The sequence below is a fragment of the Haliotis rubra genome, unplaced genomic scaffold (assembly GCF_003918875.1).
Source record: "Haliotis rubra isolate DU_JTF1 unplaced genomic scaffold, ASM391887v1 Scf239, whole genome shotgun sequence".
Lineage (NCBI taxonomy): Eukaryota > Metazoa > Mollusca > Gastropoda > Lepetellida > Haliotidae > Haliotis > Haliotis rubra.
The window spans coordinates 1,253,021-1,276,796 of record NW_025766436.1 but is presented as its reverse complement, the minus strand read 5'-3'; the positions used below and the strand labels follow the sequence as shown (position 1 = coordinate 1,276,796).

The 23,776-nt window shown below is 41.8% G+C and overlaps 1 protein-coding gene across 1 annotated transcript in view; it reads right to left on the bottom strand.

Annotated features, from left to right (window-relative positions):
- The window catches only part of LOC124278532 (myoferlin-like), a 151,502-nt gene extending 128,329 nt beyond the window's left edge, over nucleotides 1-23,173 (bottom strand). The window contains exons 1-3 of the mRNA XM_046714261.1: nucleotides 22,906-23,173; nucleotides 22,690-22,745; nucleotides 5,549-5,640 (exon numbers count right to left, since the gene is read on the bottom strand). Of these exons, the coding sequence (XP_046570217.1) occupies nucleotides 5,549-5,640; nucleotides 22,690-22,745; nucleotides 22,906-22,999 (242 nt within the window). The 5' untranslated portion in view covers nucleotides 23,000-23,173. The remainder of the gene's footprint in view (nucleotides 1-5,548; nucleotides 5,641-22,689; nucleotides 22,746-22,905) is intronic.
- Between the last annotated feature and the right edge of the window lie 603 nt (nucleotides 23,174-23,776).

Here is a 23,776-nt window from a genome sequence, read left to right as displayed (position 1 = left end):
TTTCCACCTGTTTGACCTATTGTATTGTCATTTTAATTAGAAACATAAACCTGTGCCTTTGTTTCAATAAGTGAATATTCATTGATCATGTGTGATGACTTACTGATAAATACCAATTTCTTCATTGGAAATTGAAGGAAATAGAAATAAGGAGGAGAGAGAGAGAGTGGGAAGGACGAGAAGAGAAAAAAAGCAGGAAAGAGAGGGGGAAGGAGGAAAGAGAAAAAGGAGGAGAGGAGGGAAAAGACGAGAAGAGAAAAAAGGAGGAAAGAAAGAGGGAGAAGGAAGAAAAGAAAAGAAGAGAGAGAGGGGGAAGGAAGAAAAGAAAAGAGGAGAGAGATGGGAGGAGGAAAAGAGAAAAAGGAGAGAGAAGAGAGAGAGGGGCAGGAGGAAAAGAAAAAAGGAGGAAAGAGAGGGGAAGGAGGAAAAGAGAAAAAGGAGGAGAAAGAGGGAAAAGGAAGAAAAGAGAAGAGGAGAGAGAGAGGGAAAGGAGGAAAAGAGAAAAAGGAGGAAAGAGAGGGGAAGGAGGAAAAGAGAAAAAGGAGGAGAAAGAGGGAGAAGGAAGAAAAGAGAAGAGGAGAGAAAGAGGGGAAGGAGGAAAAGAGAAAAAGGAGGAGAGAGAGAGAAGGGCGAAAAGAGAAAAAAGAGAGATTAGGAAGGAGGAAGAGAAAAAGGATGAGAGGGGAAGAGAAGAGAAAAAAAAGGAGGAGAGAGGGGGGAAGTAGGAAATGAGAAAAGAGGAGGTGAGAGGGGGAAGGAGGAAAAGAGAAAAAAGGATAGAGAGAAGAAGAGGAGAGAGAGGGGAAGGAGGAAAAGAGAAAAAGGAAGAGAAAGAGAGGGAGAAGGAAGAAAAAAGAAGAGGAGAGAGATAGGGGGAAGGAAGAAAAGAGAAAAAGGAGGAGAGAGAGGGGAAGGACGAAAAGAGAAAAAAAGAGATTAGGAAGGAGGAAGAGAAAAAGGAGAGAGGGGAAGAAAAGAGAAAAAAAGGAGAGAGGGGGGAAGTAGGAAATGAGAAAAGGAGGAGAGAGGGAGAAGGAGGAAAAGAGAAAAAAGGAGGAGAGCGAGGGGGAAGGAGGGAAAAAGATAGAAAAAGGAGAGAGAGGGAGGAGGAAAAGAGAAAAAGGAGAGAGGGGAAGGGGGGAGAGGGGAAGGGGAGAGAGGGGGAAGGGGGAGAGGAGGAGGAGGGAGAGTAAGAAGAAAAGGGGGAGAGGAGGAGGGGAATGGGAGAAGAAAAAGGAAAGCTTGTGTGCTGCTGTGTCAGAGAAATGCTGTTCCAATCTTGATCCTACTTTGTTAAATGTTGTACATGACACAATTTTCATAGTGGTGAAAAACAAACATATTTCAAATTTCAATACCATCTGAAAAGAGAAGCAAATGGTGTCCATTGTCAGGTTTACAAAACCATCAGCTGAAGATGACTTCAGAAAGTTATGAAGTTGAATGGCAGAAAATTTCTGGGAACTAACACACTTATCAAGAGTTTCTGTTAGCATTAGAAATTAAATATTTACGAGTAATGTGTCGGCATCCAAACCCTGATTCTCAATCTCCAGGAATGGTGAGATGAGGTATAATACATATACAAAATGACAAAGTCATCAATATCCCCCGCAATAGTCTACATGGATAGGTCAATGAGTTATGACTATGTCAGAAGTTTGGGCATGTATTCCGAAAAAAAAGTAGATCAGGAACACTTTTGAAAGCATTTTTATGACTTCATTATTTCTGAATCTTCAATTAGTACCTATATTGGATTATTAGATTAGGGTACTTGTAACAGATAGTAACTTTGTACATTCTTCTCTCTTCATACATTCTGTCTTTTCTGAACTAGGTTTCACTATTTATAATATTTATCACTTTACATAATGTTTCATGATCCATACATTTCCATTTTACCTCAATTTGTGAGTGAGTGAGCGGGTTTAATTTTAAGCCGCTTTTAGCAATATTCCAGCATGCAGTGAAACAGACAATATCCTGCAGCTGCCATACATGTCACTACCAGCAAGGATCACTCCACAAAGTTACTAGGCAACATTGAACTAAAATGATAGAAATTTTGTCTGGGAGTTAAATATAATGTAGTCTTCTTTAAAGTGTTCTCTAGAAATGCTGGCAGTTTCTTATTACCGGTAATTGTTTACTCGGCATTCTGTGATTTTCATTTGACCTTGTAAGACAAATCAATGATTTCAACTGAGTCGTGTATTTCATATTATGCATTTACACATCCATGAAAAACCAAGGACTGAGTGTTGTGTTTTGCACCCAAGAAATTCTCCCTACATCACGTGAAAGAACCATAATGATCCCACACACACAAATATTGGATGCAGTCCCATTTTATGCTCGAAATCCCTTTTTTTGAGTGTTTTGTTCCAAAATTAAATTAGAGGTATCTAATTTCAGTCAGACTACATCAGATTTAAAAACACATAGGTTTATTTCCTAACTGCACTGCAATACATTTTTCATGAAACTATGCACAGACTACCAGTCATAGGAGTAGCAATTCTCGTGAATCACAGCTAAAACTGCACTTCAGTGAGTTGAAAGTTTTATGAGGGAATTCTGTTGGGTTTTTTCTAAATACAAGGTACACGTGTGTGACATTTCATCATAAATCTTAAAATACGCTGCCAAATGCCTTAGAAGCATAATGCCTGATGTCCATATGATAGATCTTACTTCCAGAATATACTTCAACACAATGGCCTTCATATACAACATATGACCTTCACAAGACAGATCTCACAGACAATACGTCATCATGATGTCCTTAAAAAACATAGTACTTCAGCATGATGGAACTCAAAGTTGGTACACCTACCCAAAACAGTGCATGCATAGTGTAATATACATGCCATGATCAATCAATATTGACCATATATTTACTCTCACACCTACCTCAAGGAGTGCTGTGTTTGAAGCACAGAACTTGTGAGTTTTAACTGTGAGTTTTAACTGTCTGGCTTCACTTATTGCAGATGGTGATATTTCCATATAATGGAAAGTAGTGACTTAACTACCAGTGGAACATCCAGTAGCCTCCCAGCCGGCCATCACTGCATACTCCATGCATACAAGATTACTGACAATGATTGAGTCTGTACAAGGCACGACAGATTCTGTGGCCACATTTACATCTGAATATGAAATGATAATGATCCTAGAAATACTACACTTGCATTTTCATGACACCTGCTGTTGAAGGTGTGTTGCAATGTGTGACAAGTCTTGGTAACCTCATGCATAGTATGATCTTACTGAGTCCTTGCTCTATCATTACAGGTCATTCGTGGGAGTTTACAGGTAAGTGAGCGAATATGGTTTTACGCCGCTTTTAGCAATATTCCAGCAACATCACAGTGGGGGACACCAGAAATGGGCTTCACACATTGTACCTACGTGGGGAATCGAACCCAAGCATTGGGCGTGACGAGCGAACGCTTTAACCACTAGGCTACCCCACCGCCCCTACAGAAAAGTAATACATGTACTTAACCTGAACAACCTGGAGAAAAATCATGGTTATGATATGGAACATACTAGTATTCTATCAGCCTACAGCACAGAAAATGGAATAATTTAGTCATCACATAATGAAACATACACAGTCATCGCAGTGATTGAGCGAGTTTAGTTTTATGCCGCACTCAGCAATATTCCAGCTTTATGGTGGCGGTCTGTAAATAATCGTGTCTGGACAATCCAGTGTTCAACAGCATGAGCATCAATCTACGCAATTGGCTGACTGACTGACTGAGTTTAGTTTTACGCCGGTTTTAGCAATATTCCAGCAATATCACGGCGGGGGACACCAGAAATGGGCTTAACACATTGTGCCGATGTGGGGAATCGAACCGGGGCCTTCGGCGTGACGAGCCAACGCTTTAACCACTAGGCTACCCCACCGCCCCCTACGCAATTGGGATATGATGTGTCATCCAAGTCAGCGAGCCTGACCATCCGCTCCCGTTAGTCGCCTCTTATGACAAGCATGTGTTACTGAAGACCAATTCTAACCCAGCTCTTCACGGGTATGCAAAAAATGTGACAACAGTTACAGTAAGATTAAACATCACTGGCACCAAAGCTGTATTTGCATCTCAAGAACAGCATCATTCATATACAACAATTATTTTTAAATTCTTGATCTAGAATTGTATGCTTCATTATGAAGTGACAACTTGTGGACATTAATAAGTTTGTCATGTTTTGCAAGATGTGTAATGTTGATCATGAAAATATATCTTATGTATGCAAGAACATTATGAGATAAGGCATAACAAACTCAGGTGCCCTAAGTCCAATGACACAAATCTACTGACATTCATTTTCAAAGCAAGCCAACATCAGAACTTAACAATGTACTCAAAAAGTTATCAATATTTTTTTTCCTGAGAACTATGACTGCTCTGTGCAGCAGGCCTTTTCAGGCAAGGTTCTTATCTCACACACAAGGTCAATCTTCAGAATCAGCTCCATGTAACGATCAACAATCAGATCAACAATAACATAAACCATTCAGGAAAAACTGTTATTGTTAAAAAAAACTATGTCCAACACTGCAACAATTAATCAAGCTCTCAATGTCTTGACAGTTACCAGTTGTAAACGGAGAGTCATGTAATATTAAACACTGAGTGTTCCACCAAGGTGTCTTGCTGCTACAGCTTCTGCTGTGGAACAGGGAGTCACTGTTTCATTAGGGTAAAAGTGGAACACTTGGGAAGTAATGCTCCTGGGAACAGTTCATCACAATACCTGCATTAAACTTTGATAACTCTTATGTTGTAGGTCCCTGTTGGTCGCGGGATTGACAGCCTGTTATGGAGTACAGGCATAATACTGATTGTTATGACTTATACGCAGTCGATGGAAACACACCTAGGATACAGCAATACACCCAGCACAGGGAGGTAGCATTTGAGCACAACTAGTGTATATACCATGAACACACCAAACCTTTTAGAATATACAAAATATACTACATACCATATTTATCATTTTTATTCACCTACCAGTGTTGTCTGTACATGAAATTTTCTATAGCGAACTGATTTACTACCCCCAAGCCCAATTAACGACGTGATTAGCGAACTCACTCAGTGTCAGCTCAGCCACTTAGCGGTATACATCAACCTTGTTGGCGGCGAATCAACATATTGTTGAGATTGTTGTGATTGTTAAACATATTCTAGCTAATGTCTGTGAATGATAAATTCAGAATTTTAATGTTATGTCAATATACATGTATAAGAATAAAGATTTGTAGCCTCAGCATATACGTGTCTCTACATCTCTACAATCCAAGATGGCGGTCAAATGTGAATAACGAACACCGGATATAGCGAACTAAATTTCTTGGTCCCTTGGAGTTCGTTATATCCGTGTTCTACTGTACTAAATCCCCCGCTTCGCGCAGTCAGGCATGTCAGATCTGTGAGTGCACCACAACTGCCTCCCACAGTCAGGCATGTCAGATCTGTGAGTGTACCACAACTGTCTCCCATACCATCTGTTACTAATGTCTTACCTGTTTCTTCCCACTCTCTCCCAATCTTTGACTGTGATGATAATTTCCTCACTTCCAGTCAATCCCACACCTCGCAGGTCAAAATCAAATGTCTGAAACAAACACAATCAGTTTTGTTAGATGTATTCACTTATGATGTTTGAAGTAGAGCTTGTACTAATAACTAATCATGCATGCTTACAAGATATTTACACCCAACAAGGAACATTGCATGGCCCTACATTGCATGGCAGCTCTCTATATACACCACTACCCTTTCCTCACACCTATCTCCCAGACAGGCATGTCAGCTCTCCCTATGTACACCAATACCCTTTCCTCACACCTATCTCCCAGACAGGCATGTCAGCTCTCTATATACACCACTACCCTTTCCTCACACCTATCTCCCAGACAGACATGTCAGCTCTCTATATATACACCACTACCCTTTCCTCACACCTATCTCCCAGACAGGCATGTCAGCTCTCCCTATATACACCACTACCCTTTCCTCACACCTATCTCCCAGACAGACATGTCAGCTCTCTATATATACACCACTACCCTTTCCTCACACCTATCTCCCAGACAGACATGTCAGCTCTCTATATATACACCACTACCCTTTCCTCACACCTATCTCCCAGATAGGCATGTCAGCTCTCTCTATATATACACCACTACCCTTTCCTCACACCTATCTCCCAGACAGGCATGTCAGCTCTCTCTATATATACACCACTACCCTTTCCTCACACCTATCTCCAAAACAGGCATGTCAGCTCTCTCTATATATACACCACTACCCTTTCCTCACACCTATCTCCCAGACAGACATGTCAGCTCTCTATATATACACCACTACCCTTTCCTCACACCTATCTCCCAGATAGGCATGTCAGCTCTCTCTATATATACACCACTACCCTTTCCTCACACCTATCTCCAAAACAGGCATGTCAGCTCTCTATATATATACACCATTACCCTTTCCTCACACCTATCTCCCAGATAGGCATGTCAGCTCTCTATATATATACACCACTACCCTTTCCTCACACCTATCGCCCAGACAGGCATGTCAGCTCTCTATATATACACCACTACCCTTTCCTCACACCTATCTCTCAGACAGACATGTCAGCTCTCCCTATATACACCACTACCCTTTCCTCACACCTAACTCCCAGACAGGCATGTCAGCTCTCTATATATACACCACTACCCTTTCCTCACACCTATCTCCCAGACAGGCATGTCAGCTCTCTCTATATATACACCACTACCCTTTCCTCACACCTATCTCCCAGACAGGCATGTCAGCTCTCTATATATATACACCACTACCCTTTCCTCACACCTATCTCCCAGACAGGCAGGTCAGCTCTCTATATATACACCGGTACCCTTTCCTCTCACCTATCTCCCAGACAGGCATGTCAGCTCTATATATATATACACCACTACCCTTTCCTCACACCTATCTCCCAGACAGACATGTCAGCTCTCTATATATATACACCACTACCCTTTCCTCACACCTATCTCCCAGAGAGGCATGTCAGCTCTCTCTATATACACCACTACCCTTTCCTCACACCTATCTCCCAGACAGGCATGTCAGCTCTCCCTATATACACCAATATCCTTTCCTGTCACCTATCTCCCAGATAGGCATGTCAGCTCTCTATATATACACACCACTACCCTTTCCTCACACCTATCTAACAGGCAGGCATGTCAGCTCTCTCTATATTTACACCGCTACCCTTTCCTCACACCTATCTCCAAAACAGGCATGTCAGCTCTCCCTATATACACCACTACCCTTTCCTGTCATCTATCTCCCAGATAGGCATGTCAGCTCTCCATATACACACCACTACCCTTTCCTCACACCTATCTCCCAGACAGGTATGTCAGCTCTCTATATATACACCACTACCCTTTCCTCACACCTATCTCCCAGACAGGCATGTCAGCTCTCTATATACACACCACTACCCTTTCCTCACACCTCTCTCCCAGAGAGGCATGTCAGCTCGATATATACACACCACTACCCTCTTCTCTTATCTTTCTCCCTACAGACAAACATGTATTGAAAGCTGCATACTTTATGCCATCAGTTGTCATTTGATAACCACTGGATTACATTCAGCTTAATGGCCTTTGAACATTATTACAAGTTAAGATACTGATAGCTATAGTATGGTCACACAAAAGGACACACCCATTTGGAGGTTAGCAGTCAGTTGTATTTGACCTGACAGCCCCCACAATGACGTAGACAAGATAATGGTGACAACACCTGCACATACACGTCACTGTACTAGGCATCCCAAGCCATCACTTATCCACAGAGATAACCATGACAGCACCTCAACCTTGCTTTGTTAACCTCAGCCATCACTGACAAACACTTGTCACTACTGAAGCCTCTTATTTAGTTGATAAATATTTTAGCATTGGAACTGAACTACTGATTAGTACTAGAAGCACATGCAGAATGGAAACTGTCACAATACTGATTCTCAGCTCATTGTCATAGGAGGCTAACAAATCTCTTTGTGGACAGTAGCAATAATGGCATCATTACATGAAAGTATTTTGACTCCCAGTTGCTGAAAATTGTCTTATGAACTTGTCCAGGACCAGTTAAGCTGAGCTAGCCAGTCCCGTGGAAAGTAGTCAGAGGATGATGGTAATCAAAACAAAGCTGTATTATGAATCATCATCCTGTCCATATGACAAGACAAGGCAGACTCACCAAGCTCGCTCACTGCAGTGTCAGAGTCAAGACTTGACATATATGAAGGGATGTGCTGATGTGTAGAGCTATCAGACCTTGACACAGAAGGGAAGGGTGGACATCAGAGTGGAGTGTGGATCTATCAGACCTGGACACAGAAGGGAGGGTGGACATCAGAGTGGAGAGTAGAGCTATCAGACCTGGACACAGAAGGGATGGGTGGACATCAGAGTGGAGTGTGGATCTATCAGACCTTGACACAGAAGGGAAGGGTGGACATCAGAGTGGAGTGTGGATCTATCAGACCTTGACACAGAAGGGAGGGGTGGACATCAGAGTGGAGAGTAGAGCTATCAGACCTTGACACAGAAGGGATGGGTGGACATCAGAGTGGAGTGTAGAGCTATCAGACCTTGACACAGAAGGGATGGGTGGACATCAGAGCAGACCTGGAGAAGTGGATCTATCATGCCTTGACACAGAAGGGATGGGTGGACATCATAGTGGAGAGTAGAGCTATCAGACCTTGACACTGACACAGACATCAGAAGTGAAGCTATCAGACCTTGACACAGACATCATCAGAGTGGAGCTATCAGACCTTGACACAGAAGGGAGGGGGTGGACATCAGAGCTATCAGAGCTATCAGACCTTGACATCAGAAGCTATCAGGACACTGGGGTGGACATCAGAGTGGAGAGTAGAGCTATCAGACCTTGACACACAGAAGGGAGGGAGTGAGTTTACAGGACATCAGAGTGAAGTTTGGACAGCTATCAGACCTTGACACTGAAGGGATGGGTGGACATCAGAGTGAGAGAGGAGAGTAGAGCTATCAGACCTTGACATCAGCTATATCAGACCTGACACTGACCTTGACACTGAAGGGATGGGGGGTGGACATCAAGGGATGGGTGGAGTGGAGCTATCAGACCTTGACACAGAGTAGGACATCAGAGCTATCAGACCTTGACACAGAAGGGAGGGGTGGACATCAGAGAGGAGAGGAGTTTACAGCTATCAGACCTTGACAGACTTGACACTAGAAGGATGGGTGGACATCAGAGCGGTGTGTAGAGCTATCAGACCTTGACACAGAAGGGAGGGGTGGACATCAGAGTGGAGAGTAGAGCTATCAGACCTTGACACAGAAGGGATGGGTGGACATCAGACCTCAGAAGGGAGGGGTGGAAGAGTTTACAGCCATCAGACCTTGACACTGAAGGGAGGGATGGGTGGACATCATGAGTGGAGAGTTATCAGACCTTGACACTGAAGGGATGGGTGGACATCAGAGTGGAGGAGCTATCAGACCTTGACACAGCTCAGATCAGACCTTGACACAGAAGGGAAGGGTGAACACAGAAGGGAGCTAAGACCTTGACACAGAAGTGGACATCAGAGAGGTGTGTACAGCTATCAGACCTTGACACTGAAGGGATGGGTGGACATCAGAGTGGAAAGAGTAGAGCTATCAGACCTTGGACATCAGAGTGGAGATTACAGCTATCAGACCTTTGACACTGAAGGGAGGGAGCGAGGACATCAGAGTGGAGTGGAGTACAGCTATCAGACCTTGACAGCTATCAGACCTTGACACTGAAGGGAACATGGGTGGACATCAGAGTGAAGTGTGGATCTATCAGACCTTGACACAGAAGGGATGGGTGGACATCAGAGTGGAGTGTGTAGAGCTATCAGACCTTGACACAGAAGGGAGGGGTGGACATCAGAGTGGTAGAGTAGAGCTATCAGACCTTGACACTGAAGGGAAGGGTGGACATCAGAGTGGTGTGTAGAGCTATCAGACCTTGACACAAAAGGGAGGGGTGGACATCAGAGCGGTGTGTAGAGACAAAGGGAGGGGTGGACATCTATCAGACCTTGACACTGAAGGGATGGGTGGACATCAGAGTGGAGTGTAGAGCTATCAGACCTTGACACTGATGGGAGGGGTGGATATCAGAGTGGAGTGTCCAGCTATCAGAGAGGTGGCTGGGGATCAGTGTTAGCCCTAGGCATAAAAATTAAGGAGTCATCAGGACTCCCTGGTGTCATGGGTGGCAGTCATGGACATATTTTTGGGATTGACATCACTATGTCAGACTCCACGCCACACTGACGGTGCACTTTGGGATTGAAACTATTTACAAGTCATTTCATGAGCGAATGACTAGAATAGTGACTGAGATGATTAGTTTGTTCTTCATCATACTGATATATTCTTTTCAAAATATTGTATATGTACTGTTGATGAAGGAAAATATCCTTCTATTTCTCTTTTGTCACATGTGAAGGTCTTTAATTATCCAATGGAAATATCATCAGTGATAGTATGCGAGTTACTTCTTTGACCTTTATTGTCAGTATCTAATTCCTTCTTGCTGCATGTGTTGCTTCACTACAGAGCATTTATTGTGCATCTATAATACGTCCATCAAGGGATTGGGAAGTACATACATTCCTTGGCCTTACAGCCAGTAAGGTTGTAGTTGGATTGTTTCCTCCAGACATGGTTGAACACATTTCTCAGACAGATGCTGTGCATTATTGATGTCTCTGATTGTCAAGCTGTAATGAGCTTCAAGAAAACCCAGCTCACAAAATGTCAATTGAGCATTTCCACTGACATGAGTTGAATGAGGAAAAGATGACAACTAGACCATACAATGTCATGGACCAGATGCAGGGAACGGCCTGTCTGGCTTCCTTCCCACTGTGTATTTGGAGTCACCATGGCGATCAATTTCTTTTACGAATATAAAAAAAAATGATTGCAATCAGTAGTTTATTAAGCCTTATTTATGACTGTTATACAGTACAACCAGAAATTGAGAATTTAAAGATTGTAGTTTTTGTATTTTTTTCACTCATTACTCACGTATTAAATGTGAATATTAGCAGAACATAACTCCAGATTCAAAGACAGGTGAACAGTTAGTATTTTGTCAAGTCACCATGGGCAGCAATGCAGGCTTCAATGCGGCGGGGCATACTACTAAGCAAAAAAGTAAGAAAGTTGTGGTCCATGCTGTCCCAATATCGGACCACCTCTTCTTTCATTTCAGCAATATTTGTCAGATTTTTCTTATTGACACTTTCCTTCATAAGTCCCCAAACATTTTCTATTGGATTTAGGTCAGGGCTATAGCTTGGCCAATCTAATAATGTCATATTTTGGGTCCGAAACCAGGCCTGTGAATGCTTTGAACGATGATTTGGGTTGTTGTCCTGCTGGAAAATCCAAAATTTCCATAGAACACGTGAGCAGATGGAAATAAATGTCCCTCGAGAATATCTGTGTACCGCTCATTGTTCATATTCCCTTCAAATACACAGAGGGACGTTGTCCTTAACACAGATATGCCACCACACACGTTAAATTTCGGACTGTACCTTGGACGCTGATACAAAGGTTTTTCAGTTTGTTTGGTCCAGAATTTCAGTGTATTAGGAAACAGCCACACAGAACTTTCATCTGAGAAAATCAAATTGTCCCAGTTAAAATTTCTATGCTGTAAGCACCAGTTCAACCTTCGCTCCTTTTGTTCAGGTTTCATGATCGGTGATGGAAATCCTCGACTTTTCTGCCAACCCATTGAATGCAGCTCAGTTCTAATTGTCTCCTTACAGACAGCCACAGTTCCTCTATCAATCAGATCCAGCCTTAAGTTTTCTAAACTCCTTCGTTTGTTTTTAGAAACAAGAATACCAAGCCGCCTCCTGTCACCGACAGTCAATTTTCTTGGCTTACTTGCGCCTCCCTGGTGCTCAATGCCATATCCATTTGCAATATTTTTTAAAACACAATAAACAGTAGACAAAGGGATGCCTGTTCTACCTGAAATCACTTTCGCTGATCTGATGTCCTTGTTATAATAATCTAAAATCAACTTCCTCTTCTCTAAATCACCCATACTGAGGATCACTGAAAATGTCGTCTGCTAGCAAGTTAACAAAGGGGGATAACTCTTCACAAACTAATGAAAAAGGATTAACGGAGTTGTCTCTCTTGAATGAAACCAAGCACTTGATAGCTGGTCAAGGTTGTTTATTCTAGAAATCCAATTAAACATATTCCTAAAATTCTCAATAATTTCTGGTCATACTATATATTCTTAAACAAATATTTAATATTTAAGTGTTCAAATTATTTGTGCCAATTCTAAGTGAAACAGAGACTAGTATGTAACTACACCTTTCAATTAATGAAAGTTTATTTGATCTTTTAAATATCATGATCCAGTATGTTGTTTATTATAATGCAACAGTGACCAATCCCTGACCAACAGTGTGCATGTTGTGTAGAGGGGGATGCACAACATGGTACATGTTGTGTAGAGGAGGATGCACAACACTGTACATGTTGTGTAGAGGAGGATGCACAACACTGTACATGTTGTGTAGAGGGGATGCACAACACTGTACATGTTGTGTAGAGGAGGATGCACAACACTGTACATGTTGTGTACAGGAGGATGCACAACACTGTACATGTTTATGTGTAGAGGGGTGCACAACACTGTACATGTTGTGTAGAGGGTGATGCAACAACACTGTACATGTTGTGTAGGAGGATGCACAACACTGTACATGTTGTGTAGAGGGGTGCACAACACTGTACATGTTGTGTAGAGGGGATGCACAACACTGTACATGTTGTGTTAAGGGGTGCACAACACTGTACATGTGTAGTGTGCAGAGGGGTTATGTAGATCACAACACTGTACATGTTGTGTAGAGGGGATGCACAACACTGTACATGTTGTTTAGAGGAGGATGCACAACACTGTACATGTTGTTTAGAGGGGGTGCACAACACTGTGTACATGTGTGTGAGGGGGATGCACAACACTGTACATGTTGTGTATGCACAACACTGTAGTTGAGGAGGAGGGTGCACAACACTGTACATATGTTGTGTAGAGGGGGTGTACAACACACACCGTACATGTTGTGTAGAGGAGGATGCACAACACAGTGTACATGTTGTGTAGTGCACAGGAGGATGCACACACTGTACATGTTGTGTAGAGGGGGACGATGCACAACACTGTACATGTTGTGTGTGAGGGGATGCACAACACAGTGTACATGTTGTGCAGAGGGGTAGAGGGGATGCACAACACTGTACATGTTGTGTACATGTTGGTAGGGGATGCACAACACTGTACATGTTGTGTGAGAGGGGATGCACAACACTGTACATGTTGTGTAGAGGGGGTGCACAACACTGTACATGTTGTGTAGAGCGAGTGCACAACACTGTACATGTTGTGTAGAGCGTGTGTACAACACTGTACATGTTATGTAGAGGGGGATGCACAACACAGTGTACATGTTGTGTAGAGGAGGATGCAGAACACAGTGTACATGTTATGTAGAGGGGATGCACAACACAGTGTACATGTTGTGTAGAGGGGGATGCACAACACTGTACATGTTGTGTAGAGGGGGATGCACAACACAGTGTACATGTGTGTAGAGGGGATGCACAACACTGTACATGTTGTGTAGAGGGGGATGCACAACACAGTGTACATGTTGTGTAGAGGGGGATGCACAACACTGTACATGTTGTGTAGAGGAGGATGCACAACACAGTGTTATGTAGAGGGGATGCATGTACATGTTGCACAACACTGTGTACATGTTGTGTAGAGGGGGATGCACAACACTGTACATGTTGTACATGTATGTAGGGGGATGCACAACACAGTGTACATGTTGTGTAGGGGGATGAGGAGGATGCACAACACTGTACATGTTGTGTAGAGGGGATGCACAACACTGTACATGTTGTGTAGAGGAGGATGCACAACACTGTACATGTTGTGTAGAGGGGATGCACAACACTGTACATGTTATGTAGAGGGGATGCACAACACAGTGTACATGTTGTGTAGAGGGGGATGCACAACACTGTACATGTTGTGTAGAGGGGGATGCACAACACTGTACATGTGTAGAGGGGATGCACAACACTGTACATGTTGTGTAGAGGGGGATGCACAACACTGTACATGTGTATGTAGGTAGAGGGGATGCACAACACTGTACAGTGTACATGTTATGTAGGGGGGATGCACAACACTGTACATGTTGTGTAGAGGGGGATGCACAACACTGTACATGTTGTGTAGAGGGGGATGCACAACACTGTACATGTTGTGTAGAGGGGATGCACAACACTGTACATGTTGTGTAGAGGGGATGCACAACACTGTACATGTTGTAGAGGGGGATGCACAACACTGTACATGTTGTGTAGAGGAGGATGCACAACACTGTACATGTTGTGTAGAGGAGGATGCACAACACTACATATGTAGAGGGGGATGCACAACACTGTACATGTTGTGGAGGATGCACAGCACACTGTAGGTAGAGGATGCACAACACTGTAGTGTAGGGAGGATGCACAACACTGTACATACACAACAGTGTACAACTGTATGTGTAGAGGGGTGCACAACACTGTACATGGTGTGTAGAGGGGGATGCACAAGACTGTACATGTGTAGAAGGGATGCACAACACCGTACATGTTATGTAGAGGAGGATGCACAACACTGTACATGTTGTGTAGAGGAGGATGCACAACACTGTACATGTGTAGAGGAGGATGCACAACACTACATATGTAGAGGGGGATGCACAACACTGTACAACTGTACATGTTGTGTAGAGGGGGTGCAGAACACTGTACATGTTGTGTAGAGGGGGTGCACAACACTGTACATGTTGTATAGGGTGTGCCTCTGATGGTTTCTTAACAATAGAATGTCATTCTTACCATGCCATACTGAAACTACTTGTCACATACTTGAGACTGCAGGATATTATTCATTTCCGATAATTCCAACCTTCTGAATCAGCTGCATGATTTGCCTGATTTAGTCTCATCACAGTAATTTGAAACACTGAACGCGTAGCGTGAGGTTTCAAATGATTAATTTAGAGACTATCAATTCGGTCTAACATTCATCTAATTTCCAAACACAGTATGTTTATCTCCATTCTACCATAACCGATTTAACATCGAACTTCCTCGTCCTGAGGAAGACACGACATGGGACGAGAGGCGACTTGAACTTGTCTGTGAAGGGAGTGGTAGGTGCCGTTTGTATTGTTTTTAACATTGCAACATAAAAAATATTCTGTCCAAAGAAAACAAACTACTGTTTATTCAATGTAATAATGTAACACCTAAGAGCTTGTTTTTTTATAATCATAACTCCACACAACCGAAACGAGCCTATTGTTTTGTGTGCCGTGTTACTGTGCTCCCCTGGCCACACTATAATGGAATCGTCTGACCTACTTATTTACTTGGAAGTAGACAGTTACGCAACAGTTTGAAATGGCAGACGAGCCAGTGTTTCCATTTTACGAAAGGTTGAAATTCGAAGTAACAGTGGAAAATACTTGACTGACTGTCGAACCTGAACCCTACAGAATCGAAGAATAGATCTTTTTTTGATCGACCTATGACCTGTAACTCATCAAAGACTGTTGATTTTTATGACCGGCGAGTGTCGATCATGATTTCACGTACCTGCCTCCACCCAGGCATGCGAGGAAGAGTAACAGTGCTGCTTTGTGTACATGTGACTAACTTGGGATTCCTTGGAACATTGTTCTCATCATTTGGGACTGGATTTTGGCCAAGCTTTTCAAAGTGTACGAACATAGCAGTGACAGCCTCCGGGGAAGGTGGCAGAGAGCCGAATTCTCATGGTTCAGTTTTTGACATTTTGAACGATGCAACGGGACATGGAGTATGAGTGGGAAATTTTGTGTTTCGCCTGACCGTTATTTGGCGAATTTTCCATTCTAAACGGAAACAAATATACCATTTACCAGGTAGGTAAATGTTTACAAACGTTTTGCCGCACAAATAGGGATAGATAGGGATGTATTTTTACAAGGTTTTCTGATTCATATGTTAGATATTGTTTGTTTATGTTTGTGTCTGTGTATTGTTATTGAGTTTGAATATTTTTATAATAGAAGGTAATAATTATGATAGTGAGGTCCCCTAATAATTGTGGAGGAGAAATCGTATAATTGTATTTTTAGAGTTTTAATAAATGTTTCATCAGCAGCATTTCCATCACGTCAATCTGTTGTGTTGATATTAGTCATGTTGGTGGCCAAGCTGAAGTAGTGCGGCAGTGTTGTATACGTGCGTAGTGAAGCGCCGTGAAATCAGACGCATTTTCAATCCAAATTGATACCGTCTGATTTTATGGATTGACCAATCAAATTCAAGCATTTCACGTAGCCATGGTAGAATATAGCTTGCTTACTGCGAAAAGCTTAGTACAACAGGACAATTATCACAGCATACTTACTACAATGCACTTAATACAGGACAATAACTACAGCATGCTCACAACAACGCATCACTTACTGTCATGATTACTACAGTCCCCTTACTTCTGTGTACATCATGCTTACTACAATACAATACTACAGCACACTCACAACAGCACACTTACAGCACACTTACTACAGTACACTTACAACAGCACACTTACTACAGCACACTTACAACAGCCAACATCACACTTACTACAGTACACTTACAACAGCACACTTACTACAGTACACTTACAACAGCCAACAGCACACTTACTACAGAACACTTACAACAGCACACTTACTACAGTACACTAACAACAGCACACTTACTATAGTACACTTACAACAGCCAACAGCACACTTACTACAGTACACTTACTACACACTTACTACAGTACACTTACAACAGCACACTTACTACAGTACACACTCTCTACAGTACACTTACTACAGTACCCTTACTACAGTACACTTACAACAGCCAACATCATACTTACTACAGTACACTTACTACAGCACTTACTACAATACACTTACTACAGCACACTTATAACAGCCAACATCACACTTACTACAGTACACTTACTACAGCACTTACTATAATACACTTACTACAGTACACTTACAACAGCCAACATCACACTTACTACAGTACACTTACTACATCACACTTACTACAGCACACTTACAACAGCCAACATCACACTTACTACAGTACACTTACTACATCACACTTACTACAGCACACTTACAACAGCCAACATCACACTTACTACAGTACACTTACTACAGCACACTTACAACAGCCAACATCACACTTACTACAATACACTTACTACAGCACACTTACAACAGACCGCCTCCGTGGTGTAGTGGTTAGAGCGTCCACCCCGAGAGTGGAAGGTCGCGGGTTCGATCCCCGACCGCGTCATACCAAAAGACGTTAAAATATGGTACTTGTTGGTCCCTGCCTGGCGCTCGGCATTAATGGGTACAACAAGGCATGGTCGGCTCGGAGTCAGTATAATGTGTCTGAGTGGGGTATTCATGCTTCACTGCGGCATGGTATCTCACTCTCAGCGAGCTAGCACTATAAAACCAGCTTAAGTCTGGGATAGTACAAGCAGCCGCACATACACATACACACGCATGCACGTCGTCATATGAGCGAAATATTCTCATGCACGACGTTAAACCCAATTTCACCTCACCTCACTTTCAACAGCACACTTACAACAGCCAACATCACACTTACTACAATACACTTACTACAGCACACTTACAACAGCCAACATCACACTTACTACAATACACTTACTATAGCACACTTACTACGGCATGCTCACAACAGTGCATCACTCTACACTGTCATGATTATTACAAACAGTGCATCACTCTACACTGTCATGATTATTACAAACCCCTAACTTCACTGTTCCATATCATGCTTACTACAATACAATACTACAGTACACTTACAACAGGACAATTACTACAACATGCTTACTATAGAACTACTTAAAAGAGGAGTCAACATACAGTTGAGTTTTGTTTGAAGTGTGAGGAAGATACTGTCATGGTTGCTAAGTGACATTTATTGTAATTGTACTTTATAGCATGTTGCAGTTGTACTTTGTCTCCACTCGTCTAAATCAACAAAATGATGTCTCACCTGACAAAAATATTCATGAAGCAAACTTACTGATGTAATGGACAGGGAATACAGGTATATGTCAAACAGGTTCTACTTCAGAGTAACAGTTACAGCATGTACAGTTTGTGGAAACAGTTCAGTTTTGACATTCATCTTCTTGGTCATTTCTATTATCCAAATATATAACTGTTTAGTAGATAACCGAATCCCATTCACTGGGATATTTAATACTGAAACACTCCAACTGTTGTGCCACCCTGAGTATAGGAATGTCCCTGTGGTCACAGGTGGCCGGCCACAGGCTGCTGGACGTCCAGATATTACATACAAATGTACCATGTATCGTATGGGTACAACAGCAATGCAATAAATGATAGCTTTTAGGTTTACATATTAAATCTAAGCACATGGAACATCTGTGTGGACCCAAACAATGTATTCCATTATATCCCTGACTGTCCCTGGACTGTGATTGTAGCAGATGTAAAAGTGGCTCTGGAATGTTCACTTAGGCCAAGTCCACAATAATCACTTGGACACTCACTCACACACCAGCATGCAGATCATACACCTTCAAACCTATCATCCTCAATCTATGGTAGGTGACATATTTTAGTGTAAGATCCAAAATAATTCAAATCAGATGATATATTCCAATATGACTCTCCTCTGTGAGAAGATCCTCCATTGGAGAGGCTGTCATTCTGATCAGCCAATCGTCAAGGCTTCTAAATTCATAACGGCTAAACTATGATGAACACACCATTCAGAGCAACAAAGGGTTACTGTATCTCAAAATGAACATAAATGGACAGATCTCAATATAAATAATATATGCAGCAGCATAACACTTCTATAGATATTTCATAAATCTGTCATTTCTGCTGCAGATGCAACGGCGTCTAAACCCAAAATGTGTTCAATGTGGGTTTTCTTTTGTTAACACATATTTAACTAAACTGGTAAAGAAACATAGCCCAAATTATTTCATAACCTGATCAGAAAGTAATTTAATCATATTTCAGCCATACAAGAAGGATACTGAGAAACAATGCTCTGTAATAATTTAGCAGTTTATCAGTATATTGAATCAGCAATCAAATCTAAATGTATCTGCATTATAATTATTTAGTTAACCAAAACAAAATCAAGAAAAGAAATTTTTTGACAAAATATTCAAAATATTGTTATGTACCTTTACAAACTTGCACAATGCATAGTTTCAGTGAATGGTTATCTTGTCCACAATTTCAAGGTCAGGGAATTGTGTGTCCTTGAAACAACAAGCATAGTTACATTGTGGACTGCCTTGGTGTGTCACTTAGGTGTCATACAACTTTTGTTCGCCATTTACCAGACGTCCTTGAAGGACATGAGATGACAGACTCTGACTCACTGCCTTGGGTAGGAAACAGCTTTCGGTTTGCTCCATGCATCTAATGAATATATTCAATATCTGCATTTATGAACCAACATATTATCGCTGTAATATCTTATTAGATGTATTCTTTGCATATTGTACTTTGTGCTAGAATACAGAGAGGAGAATGGCAACACTGTTGACTGCACTGACTGTAAGAAATGGTCATGTGACAAGGTGGTTGCCAACCATCCCTAGTACAGCAAGGTCCACCTCATCAAGGGTGGACTTCTTTAAATGCAGAGAGTCATTTCAGCTGTAAAAAACACTACTGATACAGTCCATGTCAAGCTCACTTGACAGTCATCAGTGACTGAAACCTGGCACTTGCATCTACTGTCACTGACTATATTGCTGCTGGAGTAACAATGCTTGTTATTTTGAAATTAAGAATGAGCCGTCTACATGAGGCCGACAGTCAGGTTTGATCAGCTGCATGTACTGACCTACAAACTGACAGTAAATTATCTTTACAATTATATTTAACAACATTTCCTAAAGGCCATGTCGAATTGTTTCCATCCCAGTGAATCAGATGGGCCTCAGACAATGACTCAGTTTGTGAACAAATGACAGTTCTACAAATACCAAGACGCCTAATGACTCATAATGACGGCATGTTAAATTATGCATACCATGTCTATCATTCCTTTCAACATTTACCCTTGAAAAATACCCCTGCTGTAGTCAAATCAATGAAAAGGACTACCACCTGGAAGTCTTATTATATTAGTACCACTGTGGAACAAATTTTAGGCAGTTTCCATGGAAACAAATACTCAAGAGTTGAAAGGAAAACACATACTAAATGAAGGTTCAATTGACATGCCGAATGTGCAACATCATTAGAGTTTAGGAGTAAGGTGAAGGTCAGATACATGTACATGTTACCGAACAGGAAGTCCATGTTTCAGACAATTCATATCCACAGTTTTAAACACCTCCTACATACCTACTTGCACTAATAGATCTTTATAAAGCAGTTTTAAGGACTTTGTAAGTAATTGAGGATATGAATAAACTTCCTTGCTGCACGTATCCTGTTACATATTATCCTGTACAAAGTTTATGGTGATTAATGACATAGTCAGGATTGAATAATTCTTATGTTAATATGGGTAATATTACGTAGTGTGTGGTGTGTGACAGGCCCAGCATACCAAGTGTGTTATCCATGACCCAGCACACTGCCCCAGGCATTCACTGAGCTGCATTCACCACATTCTCCTGGACTCGCACAACACACCAACGCACTGGTCACTTTGATCTTGTAGAAAACTATTGCTGCAACTATTAGGTTGTTTGAGTTATAACTGCAATAGCTCTGACCATGATTAGATCGGTTTCATTTCTCTTTGACCTTCAACTCAATGCTGCAGTAGATATTTCCTCCCACTTTCACCGCAGTGAACAAAACAGGAAACACACTGAATGACAATTCCTATTTCCTATGTAAAAATTTGTCAAATTCACAACACAACAGAATCTTGTCAGTGTAACAATCTTCCATGAAGTATTTGAGCAACTTGTACTGCCCGTGTGAGTCCTCCCCCTAAAGTGATGTCATGTCAACCTACATCATACACAATATGGATGGGTACATCAGTCAGTAAAACATTCCGGACAAATATATATTTAACTTGAGTGAGTGAGGAGTTGCACCTCTAGTCTGGAATAATTCAGCAATAATTTAGCTATAATTTAGATAATTAGCTGCCCTGTAGAACCAAATTTGTTCCCTATCAAAAAGCATCACACATCCCGTTTCCTACACATGGTCAGAAACATGGTGTTCAGCTGGGCTCACTGTACGACATGTTTCAGAGGTTCAGAAGCACTGTACTATACATGCTGACTGAGCATCAGATTGTACACATCTGTCTATCTGTACCATGTAGGATAATGTAAAGACGGCATGTGATTATCTCATTCTTCCACTCATCTTACAGCATGGAGAACAAGTGAGCTGGGCTTAACACTGCTGACAGGATGGGCTCTTATTGGGAGAGCCGGGTGACAGGTCATGTACCACTTTGGTTCAGCCTGAGTGCACGGTGAAAACAGGCAATAACTGAAGGTTTAGCAATATACTGCTCACTGGACATGATCACATAAACAGTGAAGTGTGCGGAGGTCACACTTGTGCCTGGGACAAAGGGACCTGTCTCCAGCACGCTCTCTCTGTATGTACATTCCCCACATAATTCACTCATGTACAGAAAAAATAAATACTTGTCATGGAAACAGTCATGCCTACCCACACAACACCTTCATGAACACTTTCATAAAACACTTCCATGTCTGACAATAAATGTTTTCAGTTACGATATAAGTAACTCTGTAACTTAAGACAATTACATCTACAACAAATAATACATCTGACAAGGTGCGAGTGGAGATGATGACATGTCATACAGTGGCCTATAACATTAGCTGACAACTAGTTATACAACTAAATTCTAAACACAGCCTACATGTCTGTCAACAGAAACATTTCTGACAATTTGTTTTAATGGACTGAACTTTTACAAAAACAATCATGAATGTACATTTAAGAAAGTACACTTAATTATCAGTATATCCTGGCCACACCTAGCCAATGAGAAGTCAATCACACATGTAATACATGCCAGTACATTTTGACACATGGAATAACCAGTACTGCATCGTTTGCACCAATTTATGTTTATGTATACAGTATAATCAGTATCACTGGGCAGGTGACACATCTAACACTGTAACTTGATTTATTGAACCTGTCACCATCCATGGGATATGTATTCTTCATGACGTCTCACAGACTACTCATATCTAGAATTTTATCACAAAACCGATTTCATTTGGATGGAGACAAAGAGCGAATTAATCCCACATAAACACCACCCCCGCTCCCACGATGTCCCGCTGCATGGCGACCACGCCCACTATATACATTGTTAAGTTAAAAATAACTTCTATCAAATACCTCATTCCAGACTGGGTCAAGTTCAGATTTTACCACCTGTGTCTTTTTCCGAGTACCTGCAAAACATAGGAAAATATAGAGTTACTTTGTGAGAATAGTCAACATCTACCATCTCTAGTATACAGTGAGAAAACCTGTATGTGTTTACAGTACTGCATGGGAAGCCGGTGACCTCCGCTTGGTAACTTTTCACTGAGGAGTAAAATTTACACTTACCCTGGAAATCTACGGTGGCATAAGGGTCACACTTTCCGAATGATTCAGGATTCGGCACATTGTTGGCACTAATTACTGTCACTTGAAGAGCCATGCTGTGTTTTTTTCACTTGACGTATTATCAACTAAGTAAATCCATTGCTCGTCTCAACTTTCTCAGTGCTGAAGTCTCGGCTAAATCCGACGCCCTCTCGCGACACAGGCTAAAGGCATGAGGGAGATAACTCACACTACCTGTGGGGATCATCAACAGTCCATCGTTAATTGCCAAAAAGCAAAAGCAAAAGTACAACTTATATCAGATATAGCCGCGATAGAGATCCTGCACACGCTGTTAATACCATATAAACGTGCGGGTCGATGTTTGCCTCCTCTGCTGGTGGAGCAGCAACCCAGCTGGATATTGATTTTTAGTACTGCTAACACTAAATAGCTGTCCCTCGCTCCTGTCCCTACAAGCCCGTAAACTGTACCCCTGACACCAGGGTTACTGGTTTATATACATCCATGGACATACTGAACACTGCACAAGTATGCAGATATAATTAAGCTTCTCCACCTCTCGACATGTTGAGGCATCTAAATTTAATTCACTATGCAGAAAAATATAAGACTATCGTATCTTGGGGTTTTTTCATCTGAATAGCGCAAAACTTCGGTCAGAAACAAGAACGATTATATGAAGGGTTGTTTGAACTTTTAACGCTTAACACATTACGCCTGCGATAATCATCGCGACATGCTGGGTCGATACAGTGCGGGGCTGTACAATACCGTGGCAGTAAATCGCATTCAATTATATAGATATCTGACGGATACCACCGTCATTATCACACACTATATATATATGTACATTAGTTTGGACATACAT